Source organism: Apostichopus japonicus, chromosome 17, assembly GCF_037975245.1.
Source record: "Apostichopus japonicus isolate 1M-3 chromosome 17, ASM3797524v1, whole genome shotgun sequence".
Taxonomy (NCBI): Eukaryota; Metazoa; Echinodermata; class Holothuroidea; order Aspidochirotida; family Stichopodidae; genus Apostichopus; species Apostichopus japonicus.
Window position 1 is genome coordinate 35,180,699 of NC_092577.1, and position 17,321 is coordinate 35,198,019.

Consider the following 17,321-nt stretch of genomic DNA (forward strand, 5'->3'; position numbering starts at 1 on the left):
TCGAATCGTGTGTAAAATACCACACTAAGAATTGCTGCAGTAACGTAGTGTAACTGATTTGTATGACTGTTTACACAGTACAGACACCGCTTGTCCACGTGGTGTATATGCGTTTAGTGTAGAAGCGAATACGGGTCCGAAAGAGTTACATTAACAACTTTATAAAAGATAGAACTTTGAAGCTGCCGTTGGAATTTCAACATTGCTAACTCATTAAACATGAAATTAGATACGGAAAATTGATTACTTAGACCTACTTAGCCAAACGATGAATTCTCATTCCTATTTCATTTACCATATAAGCTTCCTTACTTTAGTGTCTGTGATTGCCAAAGTACGATGAACTTTATAGAGGTGACGGTAAAATATTGACCTGGAATTGATGCAAAGGACTGGTGGTAAACATTATTCAGCCCAGCCAGCACCCGTCCTGAGGATTATTAACAAAAACTTGGCTGTAACATAACCATCATTTCAGTTTCGCGAAGTACCCAAGAATCTTCTAATAAAGGTAGTAGTAACCAGAATTTTAGTTTGACTAAGTTAGACCTAACGTTAGGATCTAGTATATGGTATACTTACGATGTTCAGATCAGCTAGTCTACGTTATCGCGTAATCAGTTCCAATGATATATCTGTACTTGAAAATGGATTCTCAATATTTTACTAACATCGACCAAAGCTCACTAGGGCCCGAGAAGCTAACAAATACTTGTAACAGACCTATTATTATTATTTAGGACTTCCGTGACTTGGGCTTAGGCTATGCCCAAATTACTTCTAAGTTCTATACACTAGTTATATTAGTTAGGGCTTAGACAGTTAAAGTTAGACAATGCAAATACCTTTTCATAAGCATGATTTGTAATTGTAAATATGATATCGTATAATTTAAAATGATTTTAAAATTTATCATAGCAATTATTTCAATTAGGTGCCTTTGCCATCCAATTGCCAATGTATCAGAATTTTAGGTAACTGCTAATTCTGTGGTAAATTCTTAATAATGTCGTAGTTGGTTTTAACTTATAATTGAATTAATCTCTTTCTGCCTTTAATTTTTCTGAATATCCTAAAAGGTTGGAATTATATTTGGCTAATTTTTTTTACACATCTACATCCTTCATAGATCTTTAAAAACTTTCTTGAATTCTCATTAGGATATAAGAACAAGTAAAACAAGATGGTATAATAATATTACAAGTTTAAGTCCCTGTGTCTGGCTATCCTGGTCAATACTTACTCATAAGTAACTCCAGATGGCTTATGTTTCTGATTCAATAAAGGGACCTAATATAGGTGTCAGTCATGGAGGAACCTAATAAACACCCGGCCCTGCTATTTTGTCACCCATCAATGGAAGACTTAGCTAAAGCTATTGCTAAGAGATGTTCTCACACACCTTCATCAGAGACTTCAGATTTGTCAGCCAGCTGGGGAAAGTCTCACCTAGGCAGTGGAGACCTGACCTTTCTTCAAGTAAGGAAACCGTTTTAACTTTAAAGCACCTGTTTGCAGTTTCCTTTTAGCCTTTCGTTGGCATTTAAATTCATTACTTTTAATCAAAATAATGAGCTGCGTAATTTGTTACATGTTCCTTGTAGGTGTCCTAATCCCCAGGTACTTAAAAGCTTTTGCTGGTGACCCCATTTTTCACCTTCATCATGTTGACAACCCACCAGTGGGGGATGTTGAAGGCTGTGGCAGGGGGGGGTGTACAGGGAGGAGATATACCCCACTCCTTTGATAAATTTGTTATGTGATTATGGGTGCCTAGATGCACAACGGTGTTATATTTTGCATCCTTTGGAGTAATTTATGTTCAAGAATTTTCTTAATTTTTTTTATATCATCGTCTCCCTTCCCCCTCCCCCCCCCTCTCCCACATACCTGTCAACTCAAACAGGAAATAAAATGGTTCTGGCTTGACCAAACTTAATCTCTGAACATTCATAAACTATTTGTTACATCAACTGTGACTATTAACTAGCACATGGACACATTTAAACAAAGAAAACAATCTTTGCATGAATCCATTGTTTCATTTATTTTGTAGCGTCGTATCAGTCACCAGCGCCTCATGTGTCACCAGCCTGTCAAATTCTCCAAAACAATACAGTGGGAGAAATTCAAGGACGGATGGCCAAACCTCTTCATAGAAGATGTACACGAGATAGCTGGAAGAGATGGTAGATACTCTCCTCTAAAATACCTGGAGTCCTCTAAACATATTCTAAAAATGTTCAAATGTGCAACTTGTGAAGGTGAAGGCATGGTGTTGCAGTTAGAGTGTCTGCACTCCCATTAGGGTCCTGGTTCAAAAGCAGGTCTGAAACCAAGTTCTCTTTACCTTTTCAAAATTGCTTCCATACATGTTGTTGAGTGGTGCAGTCTTCTGCAAATTTGCTACTGGTTTCTCAGTTGAGATGTTCCATAGGGTTTGGTTCTGTTCTTTATATGGTCTAGCAATAACTTAATGCCCAATGAATGCACTGCAGTGATGATCAATAGGGTACCCATGAGGTATCCTCTAACCCTCCCAACCATCTGATGGGGATGTTAATTGTCTTTCCAGGGAGCAGGAATGGTTATGAAAAGTACATGCCTGCTTCATAATTCTCTGAACACTCATTGAAAAGAGGAAGGATTCTTGATACAGACCTGTGTTCGTCATCAATCAGCAGATATTATCGTTGCAATTGAGCTTCTGATCGTTTGACTAATAGCTTAACGAAACTAATATCACTGCTAGAATGTTGAAGACGTTATTGTTAGAGACTATTTTTATGTTTTCACAATCTTCAAGCAGTTGACTGTAAGAAGATTGTCTATCATCTATTATCAAGAGTTATGTAAATGTAATTAATTTTATTCTATACAACTAAAACTGAACCTTGATTCAACTAGGTGCTTTTAGATGGCAACAACTATTTTGAAACCGTTTCTGTTTGAAGGGGGAAAAAATGTAAATAACATTTGTATGGTCTTCAAACTGTACTAGAAATATGATTTTGTTTTTAAGCTTAAATCCCAGATTCATCCAATCACAATTAGTTTCAAGCTTTGAAAGTATTACAACTACATTGTGAAGAGCATTCAATTATTAAACTGAATTGGCATGATCCAGTTTTATTGTTTTCATTTGTAGATGTAAGTTAGAATAATCTCTCGTTCCAGGAATGTTCAATTTATTTCACAATCTCTTCTCTTTTGTTTTAATGATAGTCATTTTTCTGGGTAACTTCCAGTCGACTGATATCATCTTTGAGCAGCTGTCCATCTTGTACAGTATTCCAAGGTACTTTGTTATATTAAAATTGAATCAAACAAAAGACTTGATTGTGATTCATTAAGAGCAAATATTTTACTTAACTTTGATAAAAACAAATATATGTTGTTTGATGTTCAAATTCCATAACAATGAGGTTCAGTTAGATTGGCTAGAGAAGTTTCATTTAAAGAAAAATAATTAAAGAGTCAAAAGTTTTCTTTGTAAATTCTAGTTTGGTTCTTAGATTTACTTAATAATAACATGAAAGAATACGTTTGTGTCACAAAATGTTGAGGATTGAATCAAATTTTTTAAGCACTTGCCCATTAAGCTCTCGGATGGTGTCTTAGTTTGATCAAATGCAATCTCTTCTGAAGAAATAATATTCAGCAGGTTTTGGTAAATTGCTGATGAAATACAAGCAGCTTAATTAAAATTAGATATGGTATTTAAAGTTCAAGTTGTGCTTGTTTCTTTCTTGTTTCCTTTTTAGAAGTGGTAACCTGCTCTCCCGAGAGTTTAAGCAATTGCTATATCATCAGTGCAACAAAGTTCAATCTATAGTCATCTTTCTAGCATATTTTTATGATGTTGAATTGCTCTAAAAAGTTTTTATTTTATTTTATTTCTTCAGGTATTTGGCTCGGTCTTTCAAGTTTATTCTGCCCTTCTTTCCAACAGGAACGATGGAAAGAATAGACACTGAAGGAAAAGTTGCCACTGCAAAGGTAAAAGCCACATCTTATAAATTCATGGTTTGATGCTACTTCACTAATCACTTTTCCCTTATCTGCCTCTGTTTCAAAGATGCACTCTAATTACCCTAGTCTACACAAGGGTGTGATTTTTACTCCCCCTACCCTCCCCCATGTCTTGCTTCAGAGTCACCATCAATTTCCTCTTGCTCCAGAATCTACCATTCTGAAGATTTACAAATATGTTTCTGGGGGTTATCTGATTCCATGATGTTGTCTAATTGACAGGGAGAAAAAAAAGAAGGAATTTCAAGGAATATTAAACAGACTAAATTAAATGTACAACAGAGTAGTGAATGAGATTGTTCTATAAATCATGGGGGCTAAACAGAGTAGATAAAATACCAGGAAAGGAAAAACAAATGAAAACAATAAAATTACTTTGATGACTTCTTTTTTATCATATTTTTTCCTTGACAGACTCTGGCCATGTTGCTGTCTGCTATTCCATCTACAGCCAGAGGACCATCGCAGATCGTGATTTTTGATATTCATGAACTCCAGGAGAGGTTTTACTTCTCGGATCATGTGATTCCAAGGTATGTTTCCTACTCCCCCCTCCCAATCCTACACACTTATTCCTATTTACCTGAAAAATAAAACTTTTGCATCTGAAAATGTTTTAATATTGCTCTATTGTTTCATTGATGTTTTCATCAATTAATTTCATCCATGAATCAATCAATAATCAATCAATTAATCAATTAATGCTTCAACTGTTCAATATACTGTCTCCATAAAATCTCATCCTGGGTAGAGCAAACATAGCGTGGACTTGATGCTCCAACCAGAATAAAACAAAAAACAGAGGAAAAGGACTTGTTCATGCTCCAAAAAACAGACCCCCCCCCCCAAACAAAAAATGGGGAAAGGAGGGGGGGTAAATTGGGCAAAGGATTTGGTTAGTCTCTAAAACAAAGTAGTTTTGGGTTATCTTTCACAGGTTGGAGAGTGCATTACCTCTCTTAGTCAGAGAAATGATAAGTCTACCAGAAGATATGCAACCACACTTGACAGTGGCTTTCCCAGACGAGGGCGCTTTCAAGAGATTTCACAGCATCTTTGAAGGGTTTCGAACGGTCATCTGCACTAAAGTCAGAGAGGGCGACAAACGGATTGTAAACGTAAAAGAAGGTATTCACCTATGATAGTGCTCTGTAGTTTTTTGTTTGTTTTTTATCTTCACGCTTTGAGCCTAGCAGCAGTTGCTACTTAGCCAAGTAAAGTATTTGGTTTTTATTTGTTTTGCATTTGTCCAGACATGAGGCTTTTAAACAGGTAGGAAACTGATCCCAAAAGTTAGGTCAACGGGGAATGCGTCAGAAAAGTAGATTATAAGACCCCTAAAGGGTGAACATTCATGGTAAACAAGTTTATATTTTTATTCCAATTTGCTAGGTGATCCAAAAGACAAGCATGTGGTGATCGTTGACGATCTCGTCCAGACTGGTGGCACTCTTAAAGAATGCTGTAAGGTGAGATTATTACTGATGAAGATTTCGCCAATTTTAAGTCGGGTTGGCTTCAGTCTGGAAAACTGAACATGTTACGTCTTGCCCCATGGGTTGTTGACGGAGTGCAACGGTTCACGGCAACAAATTGTCCAGCCTTGACGAATGTAACCAATCATGGGAGAGTAATTTTGCATGTGACCTAAACGAGCACCAGTCATTAGTAGAAAGCCATCGTTTTGTGTGCTTATCAGTCGTTCCCTGCGCAAGGATCAGTTGCACAACTATGAGGTCTTAGCAATTATCAAAAGCTAGGTTACAATGATGGAGTTGAGTTAGACTGCGGTAAGTCGGGCAATGTTCAGATAGCTTTAGATTTCATTTACCTGTTTGGACTGAAACTTGAAGTAACTCTTTTCTTATGTTTGCTACCGATATTGTCTAAAAATATCCTTTCTATTTCATTAAATACGTTTCCACTTTTTCATCCCAAATTTTCTTTCAACAGGCCCTCCTCTCCCAAGGAGCGAGGTCCGTGAGTGCCTACGTCACCCACGCGGTATTTCCCCAAGAATCTTGGAAGAGTTTCACGACCGCTTTCAAGGAACCGTCTGATCCAGATTTCAGATATTTTTGGATAACCGATTCAATTCCTCATGCCAAGGATATTTGTAACCATCCTCCTTTCAAATTAATTTCCCTCTGCGATATGATTTCTGAGGCTTTACTTGGGTATGACCTCTTACAGTAGTGATATGAGTCCACGTGTCGTTAAATACCAACAATCTAACAAATTAATATATAATTCGGTTTATATAATTCCTTGAAGAAATGAAAACTTCAATTGATTTTCTCACCGTTTTTGAAAAATATAAATCAGTTTAGAGTATATAGACACTGAAATTGACAATTGTTACTTCTTCAGTTAAAATTAGCAAAATGCACTCTGTTGTTGAAAAATTAAAATCAACCTTAGACTCTTGCTTTAATCTATCAATCAATTCTCTAAATTGTTACTGTTGACAAAACATTGGATGCAATTCTATTAAATCATTCTTTTGATCCCAATCTTTAGTTTTGAAGTAGGAAATCTGAAAGTTCTAAGTGTTCTCATAGCAACCAATCTTTGAAGAATTCGTCAAAATTGTTTGTTGCATGAAAGTGTCACCTTTCTTACATTTATTCACATCCAACATAAAATATGCAAATTAAAATAATTACGGAAAGTGTTTTTCTAAATTGTTCAAACTACTATTGACCTGCCATTAGAACACTTGAAAGTAGCAATAAGTTATGATTTGTTCTACGAAGCTTTTCAATGAAGTTTATCTTTCTTTTATCATTTTTGTTAGTCATTTCCAGATGTAAACTTTCCACCAAAAATCTTGCCCAGTTTGTGAAAATATTATCAATTTTAAGAACCTAAATGTAGACTAGTAATATGAGTACTCTTTAAGAGGCTGTAGTTAGTTAGGCCTGTCTAAGATACCTGAGATAATCTTAAATAGTGCTTAACAAGTTTAATTATCTCTTTTTTTATTTCCATCTTTTTTGGAGCAATGAAGGAAGAATTTGATCCAAGCATTCTTGTTGAAATTGGCATTTCATACCTACATGTTGTTTTCCAAGTTATTTTGATACCTAAAGTAGATACATTATACCGAAAGATGCATGTTGATGATGAAAAACTTAATTGACTGTAGCTTTAAAGCAAGAAAAAAACCAATGAATCACCAACCAGTTTGGCATGTTTTCATCAAATGGTTTATTCAAAGATAACATAACAGGTAAACAATTGTTTTAAATTTCAAAACGATATTGCTGCAAAATTCCATTTTCTGAGGCTTTTTAGGTTGTATAAATTGAAAGCTGTTGGTCAGCTGGGGTTATGATGCTGAAGATATTAAATCAGTTTGGGAAATTGTAGAATTTTGTTTGACCCTATGATGTCAATTTACCAAATTTCAGATGGAAACAAAAAGAAATGTTTTTTTATAAAATATTTATCACATATTCAAATTCACTGTTGTCATTTTTTTTGTAGCCAAAACCTTTTTCTTTAAAACAAGCAGCATCTAACTTTTATTTCATTTTCCTATATTGGCTTATTCTGCAAAATATGTCAAAACTATCTCGAATATTTTCTCGAAAAATCTTCAAAGAGTTCTATCAAAACAAGGACTAAAATTTTTTAAGTGTTTTCAATCGTCAAAAAATGGAATGATTTTTGGAATCATCTTAAAAGGATGCAATATTTCATTTTTAGTGCAACGTATAAACATATTCAGCTGTATCAGCTTTAGATATTTGTATTTTTTTTTTATGTTCAGTGTACTTACTTTTTTTCACTTTCTCAATTTTCACCCTTCATTTAATTCAAATTTCTCTGAATGCAATACAAATGAACTAGTATATTATCAGTACAGGGTAGATTATCAAAGTTTTGATATCAAGTTGAATATAAATATCTTTGCAATAGGTTTTTGTTTCTGCATACTGAAACTTTATAGGCCACTCGATTACATTTTAGTTGACATGTTCTGCTACAACGATCCTCAACATTTTCATCATGTAGTGAATTACCCCAAAATTCACATTTTTCAGTAGTTTAAATTGTCTCTGTCTTGAATCATTTTAACTTTTAATTCAATTGATTCAGATTAATTAAGATTTATTCATAATTTTAGACATTTTCAACATTCCAATCTTGTTTTTCATTGCCTTTTGCTCACAGGCAGAATTTAAGTGAGTCCATACTGGTAGTGGTATTCTTGCATAGTTATCTGTACTCATGCCCATTCTGGTACTCATCCTCATGGGTTTTTACTCACACTGGTACCCTGGCATATCTTGTACAGATAATAGTGCACATTAAGTACCAGTACTCTCGGGTAGAGACTTTTACTGAAGCTGTTAGTCATATCATGGAGGTAAAAACAGAGTGTTTTTACCTCCAGTTTACCTCCATGGTCATATCAAGCTAAATTGTACTTGTACTCATGTTACTCTGTAGGTTTGTTGATACTTCACTAAAGATTTAATAGTGTAAAAACAGTATTCTTTTTTATTAGTATATTCTTTTTCATCAGTATTTCTGAGAGTTATGTGTATTATCTGATTAAATATGTGGTATGTAAGTCAATGAAAGTTATCAGAATTATAGTTACATTTTTATTTTGTTTTCAATTATGTAATTATTGATTCCAGTGCTAAATAATTGGTGTACCATTGAATACTGTTGTGTTGCTAGAAATATACTTTCAGATAAATAACTTTACTTTAATGTCTGTTTGCTTGATTTCTTCCTTGTTCTTGGCTGCTGCCACTGCTTTTCTCTTCCCATCTTTTGCTGGGGGGGGGGAGGTGGTTAGGTTAGGGGGGGTGGAATGTTGGTTGGTATGTGTGTACAGCTAGGATGCTAGGGGGGGTGGAGGATATGAATAAATTATATATATATATATATATATATATATATATATATATATATATATAACCTGCATCATCCTTTGTTGACACTGCTAAATAACATTATTTAAACCCGAAAACTATTATTATTCTCTCATAGATAGTAGGTTCTTTCTTGCTATTGAAACTGCATTACGATGTTCCCAACTTTGTAAACAACTTTACCATTATCCTAAGTTGTAAGGCTGTTGTATTAATCGCATACAGCTTAGTATTCTTATTCTCTAAATCTATCTTATAGTAGCGTCTTTTATGTTGCTGAATTTGTAACATTGTTTAAACTCGCAACTGCCTTTTGCGTGCTTTGGCATCAGCAAATAAGTTAATAACATGATCAAAGACAAGTTAATGTTGTCTGCTTCATCGCGCTCAATACTAAGGAGTGCCAGAGCAGATAGTCTCGCTCGACGTCGTGGTATATGTTTCCACCTTTCGAAATCTTGGAACTGTATACTGAAATACCCGAAACTTCCGTGACATGTAGTCATTACACAGTGGCGTAGGAAGGTACTTTTGAGTGGGGGGGCTGAAGATTGACTGCCGGCCTGGGGGAGGGGTCTAAGGGGAGGGGGTTCCCCCTCCCCTTTGGATTTTTTTTGCATTTCCAGGTGGCCTAAGATGCAATTTGGTGCAATATAGCACACTTCAACACCCACTCCATTTTGTAAACTTAATTTTGTATTTTCACCTGGCCTTAGATGCAATTTGGTGCTCCAAATGAGATTTTTTTTCTCATTTGGAAATGAAAAAGGGGTTTTCTGACTTGCGAAGCGGGGGGGCGGAATGATACTTCCGCCCCTCCACATTTTTCACTGGGGGGGCTGGCGCCCCCAGCCCCCCGGTTCCTACGCCCTTGTCATTACAGAACAGGATAAAAAAGGAGAAAACGGTCGAAATGGATTGAAAGGAAATCACAATCTATAAATTTACAAATAAAAACAACTACATTCAGATTCTTATTAGGAAAATATTCATGCCTGACGACATACATCATTTTCGTCATGTTTTTCTAAAAAGTGCTTATATTTTTTTACTCTCATTCTCCCATTTCAGCGACCCAAACCCGGCGTCCTGGGCACGTTCCCCCTCCCCCTGACCCCCCACCTCTAGCCACGGCACTGCTGCAGCTCCACTGGATTCCTTGCCATCTCCGCATACCATTTCGCATCCTCACACATTTATACGAATGCCTTCATTAATTGTCACCAGTTTACTTGCAGGAAATAATCCATATCCACAAGCCTTCTCGCATCCTTCGGTCATCCTCTGAAACTTCTGCTCTCACAACTCGTAGATCAAACAAGCGAGTCTGAGAGGAAGCTTTTAGCCATGTCGCACCGTCGTTGTGGAACAAGTTATACCATCAGAAATACGAAGCCTTATCTCTATCAGCACTTTCAAATCAACGTTAAAGTCGTTTGATTTCAAACAAACCTATGGTTAAGTGTATTCAATTGTATATTTGTATTTGCTTTTTAAAGCGCATTGAACTCTGGGATTTTGCGCTATATAAGCACCGGTGTAATAATAATAATAATAATAATAATAACAATATCCGTCAACTGAAAGTAATCATCAAATTCCGAATTAGGAAACGTTCCGAAATCCATAAAAGCCGCATGGCGCCATCGAAATTAACTACAGTTGATAATAAATGCCATAATGTTGTCTTTCAGTTCCGCAAGTTGCTGTTAGGTTTTTCTCGCCAACCGGGAGCTAAGAAAGCAACACTTTGCGAACAAACTTCTTTTAATGATTATTATGCATTTCATTATATACCATTTGCTATTACAAAATGTCATGGGTGTCTTTTAGAATATTTATGAACTTCACAACGTATTTATGAACACTGATGTGTAATGTACGTCTAAGTTTGTCATGCAGCTCATTCATTCATTGTAAAGATTTATTGGCATATCCTCAGTTAAAAGGAAAGAAGACTTTATTAAATATGAAACTATGAAAAATACATCTAGTGTAACAGTTTTATGAAGCTCATATTTGGAATATACCTTACGCCAAACGAGTACCAGCTTCGATCTATGCTTGATCGAAGGGTCAAATTATACATACGTATTTCGACCGTGTCTTACCAGAACATGTGTTTAGTGTGAACATATCTGTAGAAATTGGATCGTCACTTCCGGTGTACAAAGAATTGAAAGGACACACTTCTTTCTCATGAACTTTTCAGAGATCTTAACTTTGAAATGAACCTAACTTACAAAATAGTGCAGTCCAATATTTGACCTAGAAATTCGGAATCGATCCATGAATAAGACGATCGGAACAGTTTGCTATATGTTTGGCAATCAAAGAAGAATGTTCAACCAGATATTAGTAAACCGCTTGAAATATACATCACATTATAAGAATGGTTGTAGTTTGATGGCTTGTTCCACTTTTAATTAGGGATAACTTTCCAAAGAACGAAGGATGTTCCCCCTCCATGTCGTCTGTTCGGTAGCCACACGCTACCGATGTATACCATCAGTCGCATATCCTCTACATTTGCAATACGTACTACGTGTACTCATCATTTGTAGTAAGTGTAGTCATTATATTATGTGTGTGCACAGTGAAAATGGCGACCACCAGTGTAAGGTCGACCGTCGATTTCTTATGATCTTTTTGGATTAATTTGGAATTAATCATCTAATCGTGCTAGTTACTATGGATCTATGTCATTAATGTGTTTGAGAGAATCATGCAAGCCAAAAAGCGATATGTTTTGGTGACGTTTGGAGGAGTTTTATTGTTTTTGCTGTATTATGGGGGATTACACATGCTGCATACAGTTGGACCAAAAAACCACAACAATGTACGTTCGTTGTTAGAAGTGAGCCTACCATTAACGTTAGATATTACTGGGGAAGAATTATCCACTAAATCATTGAAACAAATGAAGTCAGAGAGAGATAGTATTTATAATAACCGAAAGTGCCGCATGGAAACATGTTTTGATTTTAACAGATGTAGAAAAGGTTTTAAAGTTTATATTTATCCGTCTTCACAGACGGATCCCATCAGTGCAAGCTACAGCAAAATTTTGACATCAATAAGAGAGAGCAAATATTACACAACAGATCCTGATGAAGCCTGCCTGTTTGTACCTTCTGTAGATACCATAGACAGAGACAAGCTTAGTACAAAATATGTTCATAATGTAAAAGAAAAAATAGAAAGTCTCCCATATTGGAATATTCACGGTAGAAATCATTTAATATTCAATTTGTATTCAGGGTCCTGGCCTGATTATTCAGAAGAATTAGGATTCAATGTTAATCAAGCCATTTTAATCAAAGCAAGCTTTCCAGTAGAAAATTTCCGCAAGGATTTTGACATTTCTTTACCTTTATTTGGAAAGACACATCCACAGAAAGGTGGTTCCAAGGGAGATCTTCAAGCAAATAATTTTCCAGTGCAAAGGAAATATTTGCTAGCCTTTAAAGGGAAGAGATACCTTTCAGGTATAGGATCTGATTCTAGGAATGCATTGTATCATATACACAATGGAAACGATATCATTCTATTGACAACTTGTAAACATGGCAAAGACTGGCAGAAACACAAAGATGCCAGATGCGATAAAGACAATGCAGAATACGACAGGTAAGTGGTGACTGTGATTACCCGTAGGTCGTGATCTTTGACACTGAATTTAACCCAATTTTATTTTTTCACTTTTAAAATTTTACAGATAATTAATGGCATAGGTTAAGTGTCACAAAGATTGGTAGGAGTATAACATATTATGTAGTTTATACCTCTAATTTAAAACACAAAGCAAACACTTCTTGAAATTGCCATTTGGTTGAAGGTAGGAAATCATCCAAAAGTAGCCGCAGATGTTCTGTTCATTGCCCGGCCATTACGTTTATGGCTGCAGGCCGTTCCAGGTTAATGCAAGGTTTATTTGTGACAACCATCATTAACCTGTAAAGATTGCCAAATGGATTAACAAAATTGATTTGCAACGGCTTATTGCCTACTTACAACATTATGTTATTTGGCATTGGCCTATCATTTCTTGGATGACTAAATTGTCATTCAGACTGGGTGAGAATGTTTTATAGTTTGCACCTCTAAATGCTCAGATGTGGTACTCTCTGGCTTTCTCTGTTGAGAACGACGATCTCAGTTGAATTCTCATTTTGGTGGGTATCGGGAGAGAACTTGAAGAACTGTAGTGAACGGTATAGTATTTACTAATAAACTTAATATACTGAATAAAATCATCTGATTGAAAAACTCTTCTTCAGCAATTGGTGGTCATATATTCGGTCATTGTCACCGGGCCCACCCACTGACCGGGCCCATGTAGTTTGCACTGACATCACATCAAGTTAAGTTGCATATTTTCACTGGTTCAAAGATTCAGTGTGTGATGCCTCTGCCCCTTGCCCCCAAGGGCGTATTGAGATGGGGTGGGGGTCGAGGGGCAGAGACGACCACCGCCACTTTATGGAAATGAGAACAAATAAAAATAACCAGATCTGAATCACACAAAATGCCTGACATTTAGGTATATAGGGTACTGTACAATGAGGCATGTGTAATGAGCTCAGTTCAACAGAAACTGAATCATATCTGGTGTACCAACTGTAAGGAATGGGTGCTCAATTAAATTTTGAGTTGACAAAATACACACGTACTGTACCACCAATTGAACTGACAAGCAGTATACTGTACTGTAGATAGCTGGCTGATCTGATCCATTGTGAATGTGTGATAGAATGCAAAGTAGAGAAAATATAGGCATTCTAAACATGTAGCATTAAATGGGGAGGGGTGGGGAATGGGGTTTGAGGGAGCGATTGAGAAATAAATATTTGGTGGAATTGTAGGGTCAGTTGTAGAAAATAGGAACTTGACCCACCACCCCAGACAGCCTGAAATCATGCACACATTACTAATGTTTTTAACTTTTAGTTTTTATTATTGAGAAAATATATTACTGATTATTAATTAGTGAAACTTATTGATATGCATAACACTTGTTTGAGGCAATAAATGAACTTAGGCCTATCTAAGAGAGTGTCATTCCATAGGTCGACTCTATAGGCTTACACAGGTCTCTGTAGTTCATAGGTTGTAGGTGCAGACCTACTTTTCAAAGCCCCCCTCCCCATTTTGTGATCCCAAATCCACCAGACCTCTGTGATAATGGTCAGTTGAACTCAACAGTTGTGTACGGCACTTTGACCAATACAAAATTTAGACACCCAGAATCCCAGATGATGAAATTATCTAGTGGGCGGCTTGGGCCAGAGAAATCTCTTTCATTAAACAAAAGGGAGGCAATTGGCAAGAGAAATGATATGCGTTTTGCGACCACTTCTGGTATGAACTACTGAATGACCTTGGCAGAGTTGTCAATTTATAGAACCTTTGGCAAAACTTTCCAAATAGTCGTAATCAATGTACTGTAATTATGTTCATTTTAGAATTAGAACAATATCCTGTTTCCAATTAGGTAGCGTGAGATACTGATGTGAACTTTTGTGTAAATTTGAGTAACATCCTGCACTTCAGGTGGGCTGTCAGTTAATTGTAAACCTCTGTCCACTGGAAAGCACCCCTTGCTGCCTTGCAACAGTCACACGGATATTCAGAGTTCAAAAAGGAAGGGACGACTGCTCCTTTCTCCTCAACTCTTGGGGCACTTTAAAACTAATTTCTGTGTTCAAATTGTCGCATATTGCGATGGCTGCTGAGGGAATCACTCTCTGGGCCCCTACAGAGGCTGTGCCTTCTGTTCACTTGCTTTGCCCCTCCCCCATTACAGCAATTGCTGGATCTGTTTTCCCCAGAGGCCCAGATCCTTCTGAGCCCCTTCCCTCTGGATAAAAGTTTGTTTTTAGTTGACTTTGCCAAAACCTGTTTAAGATGGAGCTCTTAAAAACAAGACTATGGAATCTATGTGCTGGTTAGAAAGTATAGCATAAATTTACTTTTTTTCTGGTACAACCTGTGAACCCTCTGACTCTTTCCTAGACCCTTCCCTTATCCACTCTCCTCCCCTCACCCACCCTTTGTCGCTTACCCACTCTCCTGCCCTCACCTGCCTTACAGCAATCATGTAAAGTACTACAGTGTGATAACAAAATCCCATAAAAATATGTATTGTGACAATCAAATCTCATAAAAATATTAACTGTGTGATGAACGAATCCCATAACAATGTGAATAGGTATCTGGACAATGTCAATGTAAGTTTAATATCAAATAATCAAGAAAAATTTAACACAATGGAAACTGTCTGAACTCTGAAAAGCCTTTTGCATGTCAGTAGTACAGAACAGGAATTTAAGTGCCTGGATTGACATTATCGACATTATCTTTTAGAATGGAATGAAATCATTAGTCACTTGATTATTAAGTTTCATTTCATGACAAAATCAGCTAATTCTGTCTTTGACTTGAACAAATTCTAATCTTCGTGTAAGCTGAGCTTCTAGATGACATCATTTGGTGTAGTGTGGTGGGACTGCTGACTGTGAAGAAACCACAAAACTTTCACATCATGACAATCTATTCCATTATCCAACTGATATAACTCTTGTTTTGATTGAATGATTACCACAGTTTAAACATCCTTCCTGTCAGTGTCTAGTCTTTTTTTGCTCATAGTACCAATACTACTGTATGGCTGTGCATTTATGTGTTTGTCTGTCTGTCTATCTCTGTGTCTGTTTTCTGTCCAACTGTGTATATATATATATGTTGGTCCATCTATGTGTCTGTTTGTCCATATGTGTCTGTTTTTCAGCATTGTACAGTACAGTACTACTACCATATCTACTGTACCTTATGCCCTTCCATAAAGAGGTGTTCTATTCACCAACATTACCTTTCCCTAGAGCTGTTTCAACTGTAAGTTAGCATATTTATAATAATAATAATAATACTAGTTAAAATACTGTGGATTTATATAGCACCAAATCAGAGACAAGCAGTACTGTAGCTGCTCTAGGCGCTTAACAAAACAAGTCAACCGCAAATCAAATGAACAAGTAACGAAGTGAGTCTTTAATGTAGAAAGCTTAGTTACAAAATCTGATATGGTCTGGTAGCTGGTTCCACAGATAAAGAGCAGAGTATGCAAAACATCACATCAGTATCCATTTTTAAAAAAAAATGTGTTTGGGAAGAGAAAGTTCTGCCTTGGCAGAGGAAGGAAGACAACTGGTAGGATAATTGGGAGAGAGTAGTTGAGAGATATATTCAGACTGTTCCACATGATGAGCATGGAAAGTGACTAGGAGTATTTTAAATTTAATTCGGTCGCTAACAGGAAGCTATTGAAGTTCCTTTAAGAGTGGACTTGCATGGCAACCTCTCCTCTTCCTTTTCACAATGTGTGCCTCAGAGTTTTGAATTTTCTGAAGTTTCTGTAGAATGTAGGAAGTCGACATGACTAAAATTGAAAATATTTAAGTAAGTGCTGACAAAGCATTTGTCTCCAACAGGATTGAAAAGATTTGTAAATATGGGGCAAGAACCGTACGATATTCTTTAAAAGATTTGCCAGCACCCTTTCATGTTACATTTTTGTGATACAGTAATGGCTTGTTAATATTGGCATATATTGATCGAGGCAGCCTGCTTCGTCCTTCTCGCCGTATGTTGCTTGTCTTGTTGTACTGTGCAAATAGGTAAGTCCTGTAGTCTCTTTAACAATGTACTATATCCAGTAGGATTTGAAAATTATTGTGTTTATTAGACTAAATGCCTTGGCCTTTGGCAATAAAGCACAGCAGGTTGGTAATACTATGGCCCTCCCCCCACAGGAAATGTGCCACCAGATAGTCTGTATTGTGTGGTTGCACAGTAAATGTCAATGCATAGACAGTGACTTACTGTCAGTATAGCATTCAGTACTGACACAGTTCACAACAGTGCAAAGTCAAGGAGTGTTTAGCCACATACAGTAGTAGCAACTAATAGGATAGTTTTGTCCTTTCATCGGGGGAAGGCACTGTTCTGATGCGTACATCACGCATGGATTGGTTTTGGTCCTTCACTCTCCCACTAACTTAACAAGCCATGTGTGAAACATTTTGTGACAGTGCCTGTTTAGCAAGCGGTTGCAAATAGGTTGCATAGTTGCATTGCATCTGTACAATAAGTTTACACAATAGTGAAATTCCTGTTGACTGTACTAGCAATGGCCACAGTGGACAGTTGCAGTGAGTGGACATGTGTGACCAGTGACCACTGTAGTGTACATACTGTAACCACACAAATGTAATTATGGGCATTCTTGGACATTAACTGTGTAGAGTGTGTTTATATCTAGATCTATTACACTAGGGCAGTTGACTGTGTGGTGATGACATACTGTACGTAGTGTTATTCATATCACAAATTAGGGGC

At 36.6% G+C, this 17,321-nt stretch overlaps 2 protein-coding genes across 3 annotated transcripts in view; both read left to right on the forward strand.

The window, feature by feature from the left end:
* Positions 1-196: 196 nt before the first annotated feature.
* On the forward strand, positions 197-8,754 carry LOC139984387 (uncharacterized). 2 transcript variants are annotated; one of them, XM_071998286.1, is made up of 9 exons: positions 197-511; positions 1,282-1,479; positions 2,057-2,189; positions 3,226-3,298; positions 3,906-3,999; positions 4,447-4,565; positions 4,970-5,160; positions 5,425-5,501; positions 5,986-8,754. In XM_071998286.1, the coding sequence occupies exons 2-9, from the start codon at positions 1,309-1,311 to the stop codon at positions 6,226-6,228; spliced, it is 1,101 nt and encodes a 366-aa protein (XP_071854387.1). In that variant the 5' UTR covers positions 197-511; positions 1,282-1,308; the 3' UTR covers positions 6,229-8,754. The 2 variants fall into 2 exon arrangements, with proteins under 2 accessions (XP_071854387.1, XP_071854386.1); XM_071998285.1 differs by having other exon boundaries at positions 1,287-1,479.
* A 2,668-nt stretch (positions 8,755-11,422) lies between these two features.
* The window catches only part of LOC139984385 (exostosin-1-like), a 71,476-nt gene continuing 65,577 nt past the window's right edge, over positions 11,423-17,321 (forward strand). The window contains exon 1 of the mRNA XM_071998282.1: positions 11,423-12,554. Within this exon, the coding sequence (XP_071854383.1) occupies positions 11,650-12,554 (905 nt within the window). The 5' untranslated portion in view covers positions 11,423-11,649. The remainder of the gene's footprint in view (positions 12,555-17,321) is intronic.